Genomic DNA, 18,311 nt, shown 5'->3' on the forward strand with positions numbered 1-18,311 from the left:
TCACTCCATCCTCACTTGTGAACCACTGAGTCTTTCCAGGATGATCCTTTCATACCCAATCATGATACTATCACCTGTTACCAATCAACCTGTTTACCTGTGGAATGTTCCAAACAGGTGTTTTTGGAGCATTCCACATCTTTCCCAGTCTTTAGCTGCTCCTGTCCAAACTTGTTTGAAACATGTTGCTGCATCAAATTCAGAGTAAGCAGATATCGATGAGTTAAACATTAAATATACATTATCTTTGTGCTATTAGCAAATGATCATATTCTGTATTATTTTTTACACAGTGTCCTAACTTTTTGGGAATCAGTGTTTTATATCTAATCCATCATGAATATTGAATGCTGCTACTCACTGTTTACAAATAAGTACAATACAAATGCAAATGAATCCCCATTTTCAAATAGCCCTGGTTATTCTGAAAAACAAAATGTGCAATACATCCATATATGAAGTCTTTGAGAGGCACATAACTAGAAGTAGAATGAAAAATGATTATACTTTTAAATGCTGAACTTTGCTGTTACATCAAAACTGCAAGAATTGTTAATGAACATAATATTATCCATCATACCGTGCTTGCTCCAGTGAGGCTCAACAGTGTTGTTTGCCTGCTAGCTTCAGCATTTTTTATAGCTTGTGCACCAGCATAATGTTTTCTCTCCTCTTCTAAAATGCCTTCCTAAAATAAACTCTTGACATTAAAAATTTTAAAGATCTTCCATCCATGTGTTTACTTTGTGTGTAAAAGCCATTAAACTATTACACGCTTAATTTTGGCCACAAGAGGGCAGCAGTGAACAGTCGTTCAGTGGCAGCTGTGCACATTTCTAATGAGCACCAAACACAAACTCTGAACGGTAATGTGGCTGCTCAGGGAGTCTGTCTGCAGAACATTTACATGTCTTTATCTCATTAGTCTGTCAGTATCTGAGCAGAAGTGTCTGCTGAGAGGTGCGTTCAAGGTGAAAAAGGGGAAGATAACGTTTCCATATATACACAGAGTAAAGGCCTCTAACAGATACTGTCTACTTCGCAGTCAGTCATCATCAATCAAACAGTCAATCAACCAATCAATCAAGCAAGCAAGCAAGCAGTCGGTGCTCACTTTTTTCATAAGTTCATCAGACACAAGTTGAGAAACGCAGGATTAACGCAAAAATATCAGAAGAGTTGAGCTTCTCACGGAAAGGACGACTGTTCAAGGCAGCCTTTATTCATTGTTATGTCTGAATGTGAATAGTAATTATTTTTCTTTGAGTAAGGAGCCAGCTCTGGAAAGATAATGTGCTCTCTCTACTTGGGATCCGTGCGTAAAGGCGCGTCAGTGCCCCCCCCCCCCCCCCCCTTCTACTCGTGCGCTCACATCACATTTCTTCTACCATGGTCGTGCGGTCTCGAGGATCTCAGTGTACCACTGAAGCGCACATCACCGAGCGCAGCGGATCACACGGCACTTCTGCATCTGCGCTGCCTGCAGTCACACAGTGTCATCACGCAGCGGGAGCGAGCTGCACAAGAGCAAGTGCAGCGAAACTCTGACGACAAAGTCGGCTCCGGTTTTTGGACGGCGGGACCGCGAGAGACAGACAGTCCCGGGTTTCCTCTGAGGGCAGAAGCGCTGCTTTTACTGACGACTGAAAGAAGTGGAGCACCTGCAAGCCCAGAGCATGAAGAAGACTCCCAATTCAGGTACAGATGTTTGGAACAAGCATGCTGAAGTACATTTAATATGGTGATAACATAAGGTTTCATTTTAACTTATTCAGCCAGATGAGCTGAACTCTGCAGAAAATTACTTTGTGAATCATGCATAAAAGTGTGGCCTACTTTCGGCACATTCTGAATCTATGAAATGCTAATGAATGCATGTCAGAGTAATTCTGCACGAGCTGTATGTGACTGCAGTATTTCTGAAATAACTGTGTAGTTCAGATGAATTCTTTCTGTGTGGAAATGGCACCTCTGAGTGTTCTCTTTAAACTTTATTTCTATTTGTCTTTAGCTGTCTTTTTATCCCTTTCCAACTTGCCAAACTCTTTCACTCTTTCTTCGCCCCCTCTGTTGTTTTGGGCCACTTCGCTTTGCGGCTGAGTGTGCAGCACCCAGGGGAGCACCTCGGGGTCCCCTGGCTATTACAGTCTGATGTGCATCATCGTCTGTCCTTCTCAGCCTGACCTTCTGTATGGATGCACTGGCCCCCGCAGGCTGCGCTTGACTCATAGTGCTGTGTGTGTGTCTTTGCCTTGAACGGGCATTTTAGACATTTGCTTGCTCATGATGTCAGTGTTCACGTTGTCGTGTGTGCTTCTGCATTGTGTGCTCGAGTGTGTGTGTTTGTAATGCATCTCTGGCTTTGCTCAGGCCCCATCTGTGCATTAGCCCTCTCTCAACATTTAGGAACACGGCACGGGCTCTGGGGAGAAAAATTAAAGCGCTCTAGATTAAACAGAAACAGGAATGTGGCACAAGCTGATGCTGCACTGACTTGTGTTGAAAACAGGACTCATATGTAACAATGAGTTTGAAGTAAAGCTTGTCGTGTTCATTTGTGGAATAAAAGACAAAGCTAATAATCACACTGGATATTATTAAGTAATTGGAGAAAAGGCTGTGTCAGATCTTCATAGGAAACCTTACAAAGTTGTGTTAACAGTGTTTTGTTACATTCCAGGTGGGCAGCTATCAGTGTCTTTTATCAGGTCAAACCTGGAGACTTAAATGTTTTTGCTTTCATCTCACAAGTAAATTAAGTTTTAAACAAACGACCTTGGAACTGTTTGTCTGTGCTATTGATCCACGTTTTGATTCACCAGATTTAAAAAAACAAAAAAACCAAAAAAAACCTGGTCAGTTGATGATGTGCAGACAGAGAAAAGCCCCTTTAAGTGTGTGCACAGCGAGTGTGTGTTTGAACGAGCAAACAGCAGAGAGTGACAGCGAATGTGAGCGGAGCAGAGGAAACGGTTAGCAGTGAAGTTGTTGGTTTTGCATTAAAAAAGCTGCAGCTTCTCAAGATAAAAGTCAAAAAGTTGTTTCCCAACTGCTGGAAAAGTGAAGGCGCCGCTGTGACGATCAGCTAAGAATCCTGCCAACTTCGAGGGGTGTTATCTGCAGTGGAAAACTGAGAAAATTAGATTACAGTACCAAAGGCGAGTGGAGCGGAGTCCAGCCGTACCATGCAGAGGAAACACGGCTTTACATTTCACACAGTCCACTTCTGATCTTCTGTCATCTTATTTCCAGAAAATCCAGATTAACTATGCACACAGCAACTATCACAAACAGAGCAGCAGTCTGGAGCCTGAAGGAATCAGTGCTTGACCTTTTACTGACTAGAAATGTGGGAAAGGTCTTGCTTGGAGGTAAGGGATGGGCCTGTTTCGGGAGCCTTATCACTAACTGTCACTTTCTATCTCTGGACATCCTCACCGCTGCACCTGCATTGACACAGCACTGTGCAAACACCCTCAAACCACTAGCTGTTGTCTCTAAGCAGCGGTGGATCAGTAGCTTAGTAGGTGGTCAGACTGCTGGAGGCAGTGGACATCAACAGACACTTTCAGGTGTTGTGTCATTGTTTCACACTTCTCCCGGAAAAGAAGAAAGTCTGGATGTGATGTAGTGTGTACTAGAAGAGAGAGTCACTGTTTACTGAACAATGGCGACTGTTTTAACTCAGAGCTCTTAATGCACTTTGATCTTTAGTTTGACTGGTAGTCAGATCTCTCTCCAGGCAAAGACAAACCATCAAACCGGGCGGCCACACTCTCTCCTCCTCAGCTCAGCTCTCCTCCTCGTCGAGACTCCAGCAGTTTCTCCGTGCAGCAGCTTGACCTCAAGGTGTCCGATTGTCTGCTGGGCTGGAGCATTTCATGGCTGAACTGAGAGGGAACCCAATCAGCAGGAACAAAAAGATGCTTTTAATAGGGAGCCTTTTTAGTCTTCTCTCCTCTATATGTCCGCCAACTTATCATCCCAAGCAGAAGTTCTGGTAGTTAGAGTGGGCTGTCTCACAGTGTGATAACGCTGGAGAAAGCAGGGGTTTGAAGTTGTGCAGATGTGTAATTGAGAGCAGCTATCGTCTATTAAAATGGTCTGGACAGACCATGAACCTTGGCTTATGTTGTTGTGCATATGTATATATATGTACACGTGTCATATCCTGTCATCCCTAGCAGTTTTTACCTGTGAGCATTGTGTTGTTCCTTAGATCACTAACAAAAGTATGTTGGTTCCCATTTAGGAAAGTCCGGTGAGACCCAGAGCTTATTGGGCTTCATTAATTTCATGTACCCATGTTGTGTTGTTTTTTCAAGTAATGTGACCCTGAATGAACAGGGAGACCCAGTGGAATAAATGCACTGCTTTTTTCTCTGCCTCCATTTTTTCTTTCTATCTTCCTACGCATGAGAGATTCCAGTCAGCTGTGTTATATATTCTCACGGTTGGGTCATTTTTGAAAACAGACTCGTCCTCAGCTTGAATAGACTCCTTTGTGGTGAGCATTTGCTGTGGGGGCTGGCTATGTGGATTTGATGGACTTTTCATGTTTGATAGAAGATTTGATAAAAACTCAGGGAAGCCATTCTTGATGTTGATTTGTGTGGATGGAACTGACGGATGCAGTGCCAGTGAAGACGACTTTGACTGTAAACATGTTTTCATGACTTTTCAACAAATGTCTTAAGTATTTTAAGGTCATCGTGTTAAAACTGTAGACTTTATAGAGAACATGCGCTGACTACCACGATGCTGGATGTCTTGGGGAAACATTCTCATCTCTGCTCTGCTCAGTTTTACAAGGAAATGACTCAACATCTCGACACAGCTCAGCTCACTAGAGGGCGTGATGGCCAGGATTTAGCCTGCTGGATTAGATGTAGTGGGTGACGTGCAGACTTTGGCCCACATACTATAATATTTGTCTTGGCTAAATTTGGTTATGGCATGTTTGACAGGGGATGTGCTTCTAATGAGATTAGGTCTCTTTCATAACGCAGGTCCTGTCTGCATCGACTCCCAAACGTCCACGCGTCACCTAGAGATGCGTCAGAATGATCGTTTAGTGAATTTCAGTGAAATTGTATCATGATGAAAAGATCACAGTGGACTTAAAACTTAAAGCTGCTAACTGATAGTGTTTTGATATTATAATGCATCTAAATACAGTGGGAAAACAATGTCACTCGTATCGAAGAACCCTTTAAACCGTTTTCTGTGATGAATAATAACCTGAATCTGAATCTGAAACTCCATTCTGAGCTTTATAGAGTTTCAGTTCATTGTTTAGCTATCTGACCTGCAACTGTACTGTTTTGGATCACTCTCACTGCTCTCATAGTGTTATTTTCCCATTATACACTACCTGCTCAGCACCAAACAGCAACTAGCAACTAGCAGTTAGCAACTAGCCAGATATTTCCTTCTGGAGTTGGTAGAGACCAAAAACGGAGCTGACAGAGAGAGAATATTGGACTAACATCCACTAGGTGGTCAGAAACAAACACCAAATGAATTATTATGTTGTTATCTATCTTGTTGCTATCTGCTGCTTGATGTGTCCATAAGCAACTGTGCTTGAAAAGGTTAAAGCCATCAAGTTGAAAGATGATCAATACTGTGTTCACAAATTGTGTTTCAAAGTGCTTCAACCCATGTAGCAATGGATAAATTGATTATATTTTATAATTTACTTATATTAATTAATCACACAACCGAGAGAAAATGGAGAATATCAAATATCCGCCAGATGTTCACAGAGTCCACGGTGACTTAATACTTCCAGACAGAAAGACAGAAAGTTCCCAGATTTGAGAAGCTGTGAAAAGTAAATGTTTGGCTGATTATTTAAATGTTATCAGATGAATTGCTCCAGCACTAAACTCGTCCAAATGAAAGAAGTATAGGTCAATGCTAATCTGTAGGCTATCAATCACTTTCTATCGCTATAAAACTCATGACAGTAAGATGGAGGTTAAACTGATCACAGATCAGCGCAGTCATTCATTCCTCTGTTGCACAGATGACTTTAGGGGGACTAGCCGTGTCTCACTGGTTTCTTAAAAATGCCATGACACTTTAAACTGCAGCATCCATCATGTCATCCGTCCTCCCACAAAACCACACCAGTGGGTCCCATAGAGAAGCAGCAGTTGAGGGGAGTCAATACAGCTCTTTATTTCACTTCAACAATAGCTCTTCAGTGACAGCTGAGCTAGATTCCCTTCAGTCTGAGTCATATGTTGGCCTGGACTGCCACTACTACTCCCTCTGATAATAAAGCTGTCTTTATTACTCTGCTATTCATCGGTGAGCATCTATTTAATTCACTACCTTAGAGTCAGGCTGCCAAGCTCTGCGGTTCATATAATCCTTATCACATTAAACCCCTACTTGAAAGCCTCCATGAGTATTAGACTACATTTATCAGTCTTCTTTTGTAAGTGCCAAGTACAAAAGCTCACCATCTCAGGCCCTGAGGCCTGCCTTAGAAACCAGTAATTCAAGCAAAGTTTCTCTCATTGAAAACTTTTTTTTCCCTTAGATAAACTTTCCCTCAGCGATTAGCCTAATCCTTCGCCTCCCACTACAGGAAGTGACATATGGGTTTTGCTCTGTCTCTCATGGTTTCGTCTCTCACTTCTTCTCCCTTCACAGCTGTAATTCCAATGTGATTAAACGCTGGGCTCGGAAATGCTGACCCATAATTCAACAATGAGTGCGTACACAGAGGAGACCTCTCTCCCTGCTGAATATGCCCTCGCAGTCGTGTGCACATGCATGCACAAATGCAAGTGTGACATCATCTGCCACTGTGTCAGAGTTTGACTATAAATAGAGACGGTCGATGATGACGTCTTAGCTTAACAAAGCCCCCCCCTCCCATGAATAACATAAGGATGAAAACGGGCCATGTCACTGCTGCTTATCATGATGAGCAGCCAGTCACTCGTGAATGATATTGCTGCATGCTCATTAAAGAAACACCTGATGTTACAAGCAGATGCCATTAGTGAAGCATGGGCTGATCATAATGAGATCACGTCAAATACTTTGCAGTTTCTGTGATAATTTGATGGCGTACGTGGAATAACGCGAGGTTTTGTTTGTGCACACGTGTGTTAAAATTAATAGTCATAACTCTGAAACCACTCATACTTGATTTCTAGAAATTTGTTCCAAAACGATACAACAATTTTCCCATTTATCTGAATTTTTTACATGTCCAAATGTTTTCTTTGGGTCTTCAGACGAGAGGCTGTCCTATGACATATCTGTGTCACTGACACCTTCTTCACTTTAAGCTCTAGATACAACGACAAGAGAGAAATGTTGTGGAGGACTGGAGATTGAATGATCTTTGACAAACGATATTTCAGAGAATACCAGCGACGAAGATGAAACTTTGTCAAATGGTCACAGGCACCAAAACTCCTTGGTTATGGTTAGATCATGGGTGAAAATACATATGTTACTGTGACGCATGTGACATGATGTTGACTTTCAGTTTCACACTGGACATGACCCATCCAGCCACCTCACCTTCCTCCATATCAGGACATTCTGTCTTTATACTACTTCACTTGACTTCCTGCTTTGCTCCTGTCAAAATTAGTGTCACCACTAGAGGTCACTTCCTAAAATAAATGTAAACATGGGTCATAATATCCATTTTGAAAAGTATACCTATACCTCATTTTTCTGGTGTGGTTGAGCTCGTATCGACATCTGTATGGGGACAATAGTGTTCATGTTATGTATTTTTGTCAAAAAATGTAGATCGGCCGATTTATCCATACCAGATATCAATATTGGTCATCTAGTGTCAGTCCAGCCCTACCAAGAAGTTTATTTACTTATTTTTCTAATCTCAGTTATTATCTATTTGGGAAATCATAAAACTCAGATGCTAATGAATTTTACATGTCATGGCTCAGTGTGAGACTGCATAGATACAGATTCACACTCAGTCATCTCGCATTTATTTGGGACGTGCTCGCCGCAGGGCTCATGTGTCAGGAGCTCGCTCTGTGCGTGTCTGTGTGTATAGAGTATGTGTGGACTGTCTGGGTCCGAGTTGTGGATTTAGACATCAGGAGCTTGGCATGCTGATTACAGAGGTCTGAAGCCACAGGGAACCACAGGAACTCTCTCCTCGTTCTCCCTGCTCGTCTCTCTTCTTCAACATCCCTCCATCAGTTCAGGCTAATTTGCAGAGATGGAGGTGAAAGCAGAAGGCCTCGGGCAGATGTGGCTGGCTTCTTTACCTTCTGATAGTCAGCCAAATCACATAGCTCTGCTCCTCTCATCCATGCTCTGTCTAAGCTTACCTTTACTCAATTACCTAATGCACAGTTAAGCAGTGTGGTGTGTAATAGCACAATGCACAATGAGCTAAATTACACACTGTGGGAAGCACTAAGCACTGCTGACAGACTGTTATTGTTCCAGCTTAACTAATTTCATATGGATTTGTGAAGGCAACATTTCAGGCTGTTTTGATTCTTGCTTCGGTGCCACTCAAAGCCACAAAAGGAGTTCTTTGAAAAAGCCTTGCAGAATGGATGAAAGGTGCTGGGACTTCCACAGTGGCTTCTACTCCATCTGCAATATCCACACAGTGCCCACACACTTATCAATTGCTACAGCAGACCCCTTCTTTCCTACCAGGGATCTGGAACTTTGAGGATATCCCATTTTACGTAGGCTGCTGCCAGCTCCCCCTCACATTTAATGATTACCTTATGGTGAGGAGATAATAGCCAGCAGTATTACCACAGCCATGCTGGGACAGACAAACTGCACTACTAGCACTTTTACAGCCTCTGACAGTCCAAGTGACCTGAAAAAGGGATTTAAATTGTCATAGGACTGGAAGAGAGGAGCCTATATGAGTTATTTGTGTATTTTATAAAGGGAGGGGGCTTTTCTGTGAGCTGGATTTGACTGGACAGGACCTCGTGAGTGTGCTTCTTTACATATGTGTGTGCTTGCACTGTGTGTGTCCTGAGTAACAGGGTCATGTATTGGTTATTGTCGTGATTTTTTCTGGTTCTCGCAGCCGATTGGTTGAGCGCGCTTAAGCGCTGACTGGAAGTCGTGCCAGTTGCTGACTCAGCATCAGTAACGACTTTGGCCATGAGTTTTGCTCTTTGTTTTGACTACCAGTTTTATGAGCTGTGAAACATCTTCAGTGGTTGAGAGTTTGTGATGGATTGTTAGTAATTATAGAGGTCAGTGTTTCTGTGTGGAATTATTCACAGCACAGGGGGACATTTAGGTCCTGCTTCATTTCAGATTCTGTTGTATTTTTAGCCACGCTAAAGGGATGGTGACCACTTTGGTCCAGACTGAAATACCTGTTTGATGGATCGCTATGAATTTATTTTTACCGACATTCATGGACACCAAAGGATAAATCCTTCTGACTTTGGTGATCCCCTGACTTTTTATCCAACACCACCAGCAGGTCAAAATTTTGATTTGTTCAATATTTTATTTCCAGATACCTGCAAAACTAAAGGCATTCCCATCAGCCTCAGCCAATTGTGTTTAATGCTAATTAGCAAATGCCACCATGCTAACATGCTAAACTAAGATGGTCAACATAGTAAACATTACATATACCTTTTTCTTCATAGGAGAACCATGAATGTCCACCAAGGACATGGTGATCTCAAGAGTGGGTTTCATGACAAAGATTCAGATATTGCATATAAATGATATGTTACCAATTCTCAGACAATCACTCATACCTTTTATTGAATCCAGGCTGCCTCTGTTCGCTTAACCCAGCAGGTCAGCAGTTCTGAATCTGCACGGAAATGCCACACGAGTGAATGGGAAGCAGACTGAGAGATATGGCTTTCATTTTCACCTGAAATGCCTTGTGTTGATCATTTTTGATTCAGTGTAAAAAAAGAAGAACAAACTGAGCTGTTGAATTTGAATTAAAGAACAAGAGCAGACCGGCTCTCCCGTCCATTTCTCTCCCTGAGCCAGATTCGCTGGAAACTACCATCAAGCCAGGCTGAGAAGTCTGATTGGAAAATGGAGATACAGTCGGGTCTTCTTATTGCCAGATTGCTGTAATGATGTGTACTTACTGTCTCACAGTCTATGAATAATGCATAGGCTTATGTTGGAAGGTACATTATGTTTAAGAGGATTGCTTGTCAGGTTTAACCTCATAGCTGTAACAGGAGAAAAACACTGAGAATCATCATCATCATCATTATCATCATCATCATCACTGCGGTCCATACAGATCACTCACATGTTGGTTCACAGTGTTATTTAGAAGATTGTTTCACCATTATTTGGCACTCCCCAAATTCAGTAAATAGCACTTAGAGAAAGAAAAGTGAAATCTTTCTGGAACAAGCCATGGGAGCCCTTTGTGTGTACTAAAACACATTTCCTCATGGTTTGCATGGGAGCATGGTTTTAAATTTGGCTTGTGTAGATGAGTGATGTGAAGAGTTGTGTCGTCCCTGTACATGCCCCAGGTTGGATGTGTAGGCTGGAGCAGCAGGGGACACAAACGAGGAGGACAGCTCCTCTCTCTGTCTCTCTGTGTGCATGTGTGTGGGTATGATGGAGACCAGGCAGGGGGAAGATGAGTGCCGCGTAGCGCTCCAGTGAGGTCATCGGGCTGTGGCTAACAGCACCACATCGCACTGTTTTCTCTTCTTCATTCTCCACCGTCTCCTATTTGCAGACGGGATTCTTGAGTGTCTGCTGTTATTTCTGGAGCAAAGAGGTTTTTTGGGGGGACTTGAGGGAATAAAGGCAGTGAGCAGTGCATGTGTGTCTGCAGTTGAACGCGCCTGTAAGTGTGTCACATATGGATAGTGTTTGCACCACACTGTGAATTTCAAGTGTGAATTACACTGTTTTTCTCTGTTTTGATAGGTGCATCTGTGTATACTTGAAGCCAGATTTGTCTTTTCAGGAGTTAGCGCAGCAACAGAGCTTTTGCATGTACACCTCAAAGCTATGCAGAAGGCTATACTATACCTAACCTCAAAAAAAAAAAAAAACCTGTGATTTGGTCAGTTTGGGCTGCTTGTTTTCACCTGTGTGTTTCTGTTGATGTTAAAAATGGAGGGAAATACCAAACAAGTAAAATAGAGACTGGCTTTAACATCCACTGAAGCATTAGTGCCACTGACTGCTTGTCAAGACAAACCAGCTCCTAATATTCTCATAACAGCAGTGGATTGAAAGCTGGCCAGTGAGCCTGCTTGCGCTACACCAGGTCCCTGAAAGCACCTAAATGTACCCGTGCTTTTGTCATGTCACAGTGTGACATGTATAATTCTCATGTATAATTCCACCTTAAGATAGCGTGTAAGAGTGGTTTGCTATCATATATGTGTTTTTCACCCCTGAAGACACAAGCAGCTCTTCCTCATCTCCTCCCTCACCTTCGCTCCTTTCTTCTTCCCCTCCATTTACCTCTTTCACTACTTCCCTCACTTGCTCCTCCTCTTCTCCTTTTATGTTTTATCTTCTCCCCACTGTTCTTTCTCCTTCATTGTGCATCGCTGCCCCGCAGGCATCCCTTTAGTGTTGGCTGGCATGCTGGTGAGTTTTTTTGCTCGACTGTTATATAACTAAATTTAGCATGTTTGAGTCACGCGTTTGACCATAGGTCGTGCTCTGAAGTGACGGCTTACATTAATGTGCACCCCAAGGCTCACCATCCACCCTTAGTCAATGTGTAATACACATTTTTTTTTTTTTTTTTTTGTCGGGTGGGGGGGTTGGGTGTGTGTGTGTGTGAGTTTGCCTTGCATGAGTGAATAAGCACACATGCCCGTCTGTGCCTTATGACCATCTGCCTCATCGGGTGCAAATATAGGCGGCGTGTTTGAAGTATACATAGGAAAGCAAAGAAAGAGAGAGGCTGTGTGTGTGCATATGTGTGTGTGTGTGTGTGTGTGTGTGTGTGTGTGTGTGTGTGTGTGTGTGTGTGTGTGTGTGTGCGTGTGTGTGTGTGTTGTCTGTTTACAGGGTGTACGGTCATGCAAGAGGAATCTGCTCTGATAAGCCTTTGTGTCTGTGTGTCTGATTTTAAGTGGATGTTCGAGTGTTCATGCACGTGTGTAAGTTTGAGTGTGTGCATATGTGGGTGTTTGTGTGTGTGGTGGGAGGGTCTCTCTGTATCTCAACAGCAGGTTGAGATGATAGAGAGGGAAGGTGGTGAAAGGTATGAATGAGGGAGGCCTGTCCCTGTGCATCAGGTTTGTCTGAATTATGTTCTCTAATGGCTCAAACTCCATAGTTTAATGTGAAAAGGCAGCAAAGAGTCGCCTTTTGCACCAGGAAAACACAAACGAAATCCTTGTGAAAAGTAGTCATCAAAAATCTGATGGCATATGTAGTTAATTTAAGATGAAATGGATAAAAAAAAGGAATGATTCATAGAAAATCCTTTTAAAAAAACCCCAGAGGATACACAGCAGCTGTAAAGTGATATGAGGCCAAATCTCAGGTTTAGTCACTGGATAGATATAATGTTACGAAACCATCCTAAAATAAGCTCGACTGCATGAGCTTTAATAAGTCCATGTCTTTATTAAGTTTTAATTTGGACTTTGTGGAATTTATATAAACAATCTAAATATAAGTATAATTTGATAAAACATTTAAATAAATAAAGTAGAAAGGTCAGTGTCACTTTAGGTAATACTCTGAAGCACTGGAGCAAATAATCTACTGGAGACACATGGATGAATTTTACCGCCCCAAAGAGGATTATGTGATATTGTTAGGAAAATGAATAATTATGAAATGAATGAATGAAATAATGAAAAGTCAGAAATACATCCTTTAATCATGATCCTGATATTTATATTCGCTCTGTCATTCCCTGAGTGATTTATTTCATTGAAAGTCTGATATATCCAGGTGTGTGTGTGTGTGTGTGTGTGTGTGTGTGTGTGTGTGTGTGTGTGTGTGTGTGTGTGTGTGTGTGTGTGTGTGTGTGTGTGTCTGCTGCTAATCTGGGATGTATGGAAAGGCCAAAAAGTGAATACAAGTGTACGTGCAAGTGAGGAGGCCTTTATTTCAGTCTGGGTCACTGCTCTTTGTTCTGAGGCCAGAGGAGCTCACAGCTCCTGGAGCGCACGTTTGAGTGTGTGCGTGCGTGTGTGTAGGTGTGTGACGATGCTGGGGCAGCAAAGCCACTTGGCTTCATCCAAAAAAAACTTCTTTGCTAACAGCTTTGATGCAACAGTAGCAGTGTTTGTGTGCGCACACACACATTAGCATACATGTGTTTACATGTATGCGGAACACGTGTTTGTGTGTTCTGCATATGAGAGAGAGTTAAAAAGTGCATAAGCACATATTGTGTGTTTCACATGTTTTTCTGACCCTGAACCTGTGATTAACTGCAGCTTTTTAAGTCTGGAAAATGATTGCGAGACAGAAAGAGCCAGCGGCCAAAAGAGACACGTCTCTATTTTTAAAACCACACTTCTGTCACACCACCAGCGTCCTGCCTTCCATATGGATTCAGCACCAAAGGGCCCATTTAAAACTTCTCTGGTTTTCTTCTCTGACTTCCAGTTTAATTTATCACCTTGATAAGAGCTGAGGTTTTGGTCACTGTGTCCACATGGTTGTACTTCTGCTGCATTTTTGCACAAATCATCAATAAAAGGAGGCATCTGATTTTATTTTTCAAAAATACTGCATCCAGATAACAGACCATCACATGCACAGAAGACTGACCAGGCAAATGAGAAACACTCCAGAGTAGTTTTTTTTAGCCCTTTGGAAAATGTAATTGTAAGTATTTGGGTCACATTATGAGGAATGATCTATGATCTATGTGCGAACTGTATGTACAAGCCAATATGCCGGCATGTAAATTTCCTAAGTGTCCAGATGATGTTAAAACAGCCCTTTTTTTGAGCCCACTGCCCTCCGCTCTATGCAGCCCGTCTGTGATGCAGTTATAGTCGAGCCACAATGAAAAGGCTTCAGGTGGCTTTTAATGATTGTTTTTTAATCTTGCTCAACTCCCATGATGGGCAAGTGCAAGTCATGTGTTTGTGATGAGTGATTTTTCCAGCTTCCATGCCGTGCAGAGGAATTTTTTGCACAAGTTTATGGGTCAATTAACGGATTAGAAAAAAATGGGATCATAATGGCCTTAACTGAGCCGTAGACACACAAGGTCCTCTTGTTTTTGGAAGCTTTGCAGCAAAAGGCCTGTTTGTGTTTAATCACTGTGGACCTGTGAGCTGCAGTGACTGTATCTGTGTCTCAATGTCCTCCTATTGTATTTATTATTTTTATAGTGGGGCTATGAGTCTGAAATAGAGCTAAGGCCTGTTTGTGTTTAATCACTGTGGACCTGTGAGCTGCAGTGACTGTATCTGTGTCTCAATGTCCTCCTATTGTATTAATTATTTTTATAGTGGGGCTATGAGTCTGAAATAGAGCTAAGTTGAAAAAAAAAAAAAAAATTTGTCAGGCACCAAAATGACAACTAAGTTAACTCAGTACAATTCATCCATCCATCCATTATCTATACCGCCTATCCCTTTCGGGGTTGCGGGGGGCTGGAGCCAATCCCAGCTACAATGGGCGGGAGGTGGGGTACACCCTGAACCGGTCACCAGCCGATTGCAGGGCCACATGCAATGACAAACAAACATTCACACTCACACCTACGGACAATTTTAGAGTCATCAATTAACCTAATGAGCATGTTTTTGGTCTGTGGGAGGAAGCCGGAGTACCCGGAGAGAACCCACGCATGCACGAGAAGAACATGCAAACTTCACACAGAAAGGCCCCGCCTGACCCGGGGATCGAACCGGCAACCTTCTTGCTGTGAGGCACGCGCACTACCTGCTGCACCACCGTGCAGCCCAGTACAATTCAATTAGACATTTTATATGGCATGATATCAATGCAATTGCATCTTGTCCTGCACAATAAAATAGCCCAATTCCAACAAAAAATTGAAAGAGATCACACTAAATCACACTGAATAGCCTTCTGTAGATACTGTTTTCACTCTGATGTGTAGAATTAGCCAGAGGGCCTGACTGGGGTTAAATCGACTCTCAGTGCAGCTACTCTTGAATATCTATAATCTGCCTCCTCTGCTCTGCTTCTCCTCACTTCTCTATTGCGTATGTCAGAAACGGCCCCAAGACTGCAGGGGAGTGGGAGCTGTGTGTGTGTGTGTGTGTGTGTGTGTGTGTGTGTGTGTGTGTGTGTGTGTGTGTGTGTGTGTGTGTGTGTGTGTGTGTGTGTGTGTGTGTGTGTGTGTGAACCACCTAATCTTATCTACCATTTGTGCTCACGTCATAAATATGTACCGTAAAATCTAAAATCATTTATATTCTTCATTTTATGAGCTCTGAAATCTGAAACACACACAGGAACATACGTATCTGGAGTCAGCGTACACTTGTGCGGGTGTGAGAAACAGTTTATGTTTAGCTTCCTGCTAACCCTTGTGTTGTCGCTAAGTCTGGAAGACATGGGTTGAGGAGGGATGTTCCTTTTAAGAAAAAGGAAGAGGAAGTGATCTGTTGAGCTCTCCTCTCTTCCTGACACAAAAACAAAGATGGGTGTGTGTGAGATTGTGTGTGTTGTATTTTCTTGGTCGTTTCTCACCAAGGCGGCGGCCCTTGGACTCGTCAAGCTGCAGGTTGAGCGTCACAGGCGTGACGTGTGTGTGTGTGTTTGTTGCTCCAGTAACACCAGTGATTTTTGCCATTCTCTCTGAATAATGATGCATTCAGACTGTGAGCAATGCGATGAACAAGACATCAAGTGTCCAGTCGTTTCCTGCACAGCTGAGGATGAGAGACACTCAACGCTGATGTGCAGGAGGTCAACTAGCTTGTTGGCTGAGATCTTGTAGCTGGTTATAAACACGCCTCATTGAGAATATATGTTGAGAATTATACACAAGACCCTTGTTTAGACGAGGATTGTTGAAAACATTCAGTCCACTCATAGCCAGTCATCAGTTGATTGGATGATGGCTTTATGTGGGTTTCAAGAGCTTGATAGTGCTACATGTCCTGGTGGACTGCTGGAGTTTGTCTCTGTAATAAATGGGCTGAGTTTATTTTCATACCAGGACCTTTGCTCAAAGGGTTAAGGATCTATTTCAAAGGCACATTACAGCTTCAGTGTAAGGGAAGCGTGTTTGTGTGTGAGGGAGAAGAGAAAAAAAGACTTGCACTGGCATCAAGGGAATAACTGAAAACATTGGAGCAAGAGAAGGGCGAAAAATAAGAAAGTGTCACTTTGGATGCATGTGGGCTAAAGTCCTGCATCATATGTGCGCAAGACAGAGCCAGATCTACGAGAGAGAAAGCAAAGAAAACAAGGGGGACTCCATATGACTAGCACATGGCTGCGGACGTCTGCTCCGCTCACTTGTTATCCTGACAGACTGAAGACATTAAAACTTGGAGGAAGTAAGAGCAAGGGAGACATGAGGGAGGAAAAGGAGGGAGGAGAGAGGGAGGGTTGATGGAGGGGGACAGGGTGACTGAGTCAGGAGAAAGGGGAAGTCTTCGTGAAGAAAAAAGGGAAGGGAAAGAGGCAGAGGAGAGAAAAAGGAGAGGTTACATGTGGCTATTTGAGGGAGCCGCTGAGTTATGGAGCGAGACAGAATAGCCGGTGAGTTTCCAAACTTATTTCAATAATTTAACACTGAGACGGTTTTTCCTCCGGCGGGACATTCTTTGACTATTCTTTGTTAGACTGCAGGAGAAGCGGCTTCTCAGTGGCAGCAGTCAGCTAGAAGCCACTCTGGTTGTGTGTGCTTGACTTGGTCAGACCTCTTTGTGGCTCTACCTCTCTGATTTGCATCTCATGTGGTGTCTGAGCTGCCAACTCACGTCTCAGACATTCTCTCAGTGTCATTGATTGGACAGCCACAGCTGAGCTCACTGCGAAAGCGCTCACACTCTTTCTGAATAGCTACCATACGCAGAGCGGCGGAGAGTAAACCTCACATGATGGGCTGTCAAAGATGACTTCCCAGGGTCAGGAAACGTAATCTTCCAGAGCAAAGTGGCTGCTGTGCTGTGATCGGCAGCCTTGGGTCGGATACTGACTTACAGCTGACCCGCATGCACATCTCGGTTCTGAGAAGGACGGAGTTAAACCTTCTTGCCGTCATCACATGATTGGACTTTAAGCTGAGGAGTCCACTTGTCAGATTGATTCTGACTGACACAGATGGTTTATTTTAAGTTATCGGGAAGTGGAAGCAGAGCTCATATGTCAGCTAGTATGATTTGGTTTTGGACAGACAGCAGACTCTTTTGAGGAATGCTTAGCGTGTATCAGTCTGTATACTGTCGTGCATCTGAGGCGTCCTACTCAGCAGCCTCTGGCATGTCTCAGCAGAGATCCTTCTTATTTCCTTTAATCAATTATTCTCTGCTTTTGATGTGTGGTTTGTTTAATGCTGGTGGAGATTTAGTGGAACTTCTGTTCAGGCCCATATGTGTTCAGTCTGCACCAAGACGATAAGACTAATCTAGCATCTTACAGTGATTAAGGCTGGACATCAAGCTGAGCGACGCTCAGCAAATTAGCCATTAATTCGACTGTTAATAAGGTGGCTGAGTTCAGCAAGCCGCATTGGTGCATAGAGACACACCGTGCACCCATTTCTATGACCACTTGGTGGCAGTGTTGCAGTGTCATTTTGTCCTCTTTGTTGCAGCCACCATTTCTTTAAGTTCTGTGCAATGTTCCATCTGGATTATTCATATTTCGCAGACAGGGGGATTTTTTTCTTGGGAGGTGGAGGAGTTTAGTAAAGCCTGAGTCCAGTGGGGGTGAGGACCATGCAGAAGAAAGGTGAGGTGATGGTGCATTATTTTCCACCAAGAAAACACTGCTGTCAGGCACTTCCTCTCAATTGAGGAAGTTCTGTATGGGCCAAGCGACTTCCTGGTTTTCAGCCTGTGCTGCATAGCTCTGTTTGGTCATGTTGTCTTGACTACAGCCATCGCCCCCTACCCCACCCACCCCGGATCCCTTCAAACTTTGTTTTAATAATGATAGGAGCTGTTGTGCATAGATGGCATTTTCAACCTCTTGATTGTCGACCCATCTGCGCTTGACTTGGAGTGACTCCGACTTTCTTTTTCCAGAGCCTGTTCAGGATTAAAATAATATGCTCAATGAGACATGTCGCCTGCCACGAGTGTCCCGTATGGTCACCACATTGACTTGTTATAATGTCAGATCGTTGACAGGCTGCCATTAAAATACAACAAAGGGAAATTAAAACAAAG

At 43.1% G+C, this 18,311-nt stretch overlaps 1 protein-coding gene across 2 annotated transcripts in view; it reads left to right on the plus strand.

Annotated features, from left to right (window-relative positions):
• The first annotated feature begins 1,385 nt into the window (after window positions 1-1,385).
• Window positions 1,386-18,311, plus strand: part of septin9b (septin 9b) — a 74,495-nt gene continuing 57,569 nt past the window's right edge. The window contains exon 1 of one of the 2 annotated variants that reach the window (XM_070976288.1): window positions 1,386-1,698. In XM_070976288.1, coding sequence (XP_070832389.1) covers window positions 1,677-1,698 — 22 coding nt within the window. In that variant the 5' untranslated portion in view covers window positions 1,386-1,676. Of the gene's footprint in view, window positions 1,699-16,608; window positions 16,678-18,311 lie in introns of those variants that run through there. The other variant, XM_070976279.1, reaches the window with a different exon arrangement.

The sequence above is a fragment of the Chaetodon trifascialis genome, chromosome 2 (assembly GCF_039877785.1).
Source record: "Chaetodon trifascialis isolate fChaTrf1 chromosome 2, fChaTrf1.hap1, whole genome shotgun sequence".
Lineage (NCBI taxonomy): Eukaryota > Metazoa > Chordata > Actinopteri > Chaetodontiformes > Chaetodontidae > Chaetodon > Chaetodon trifascialis.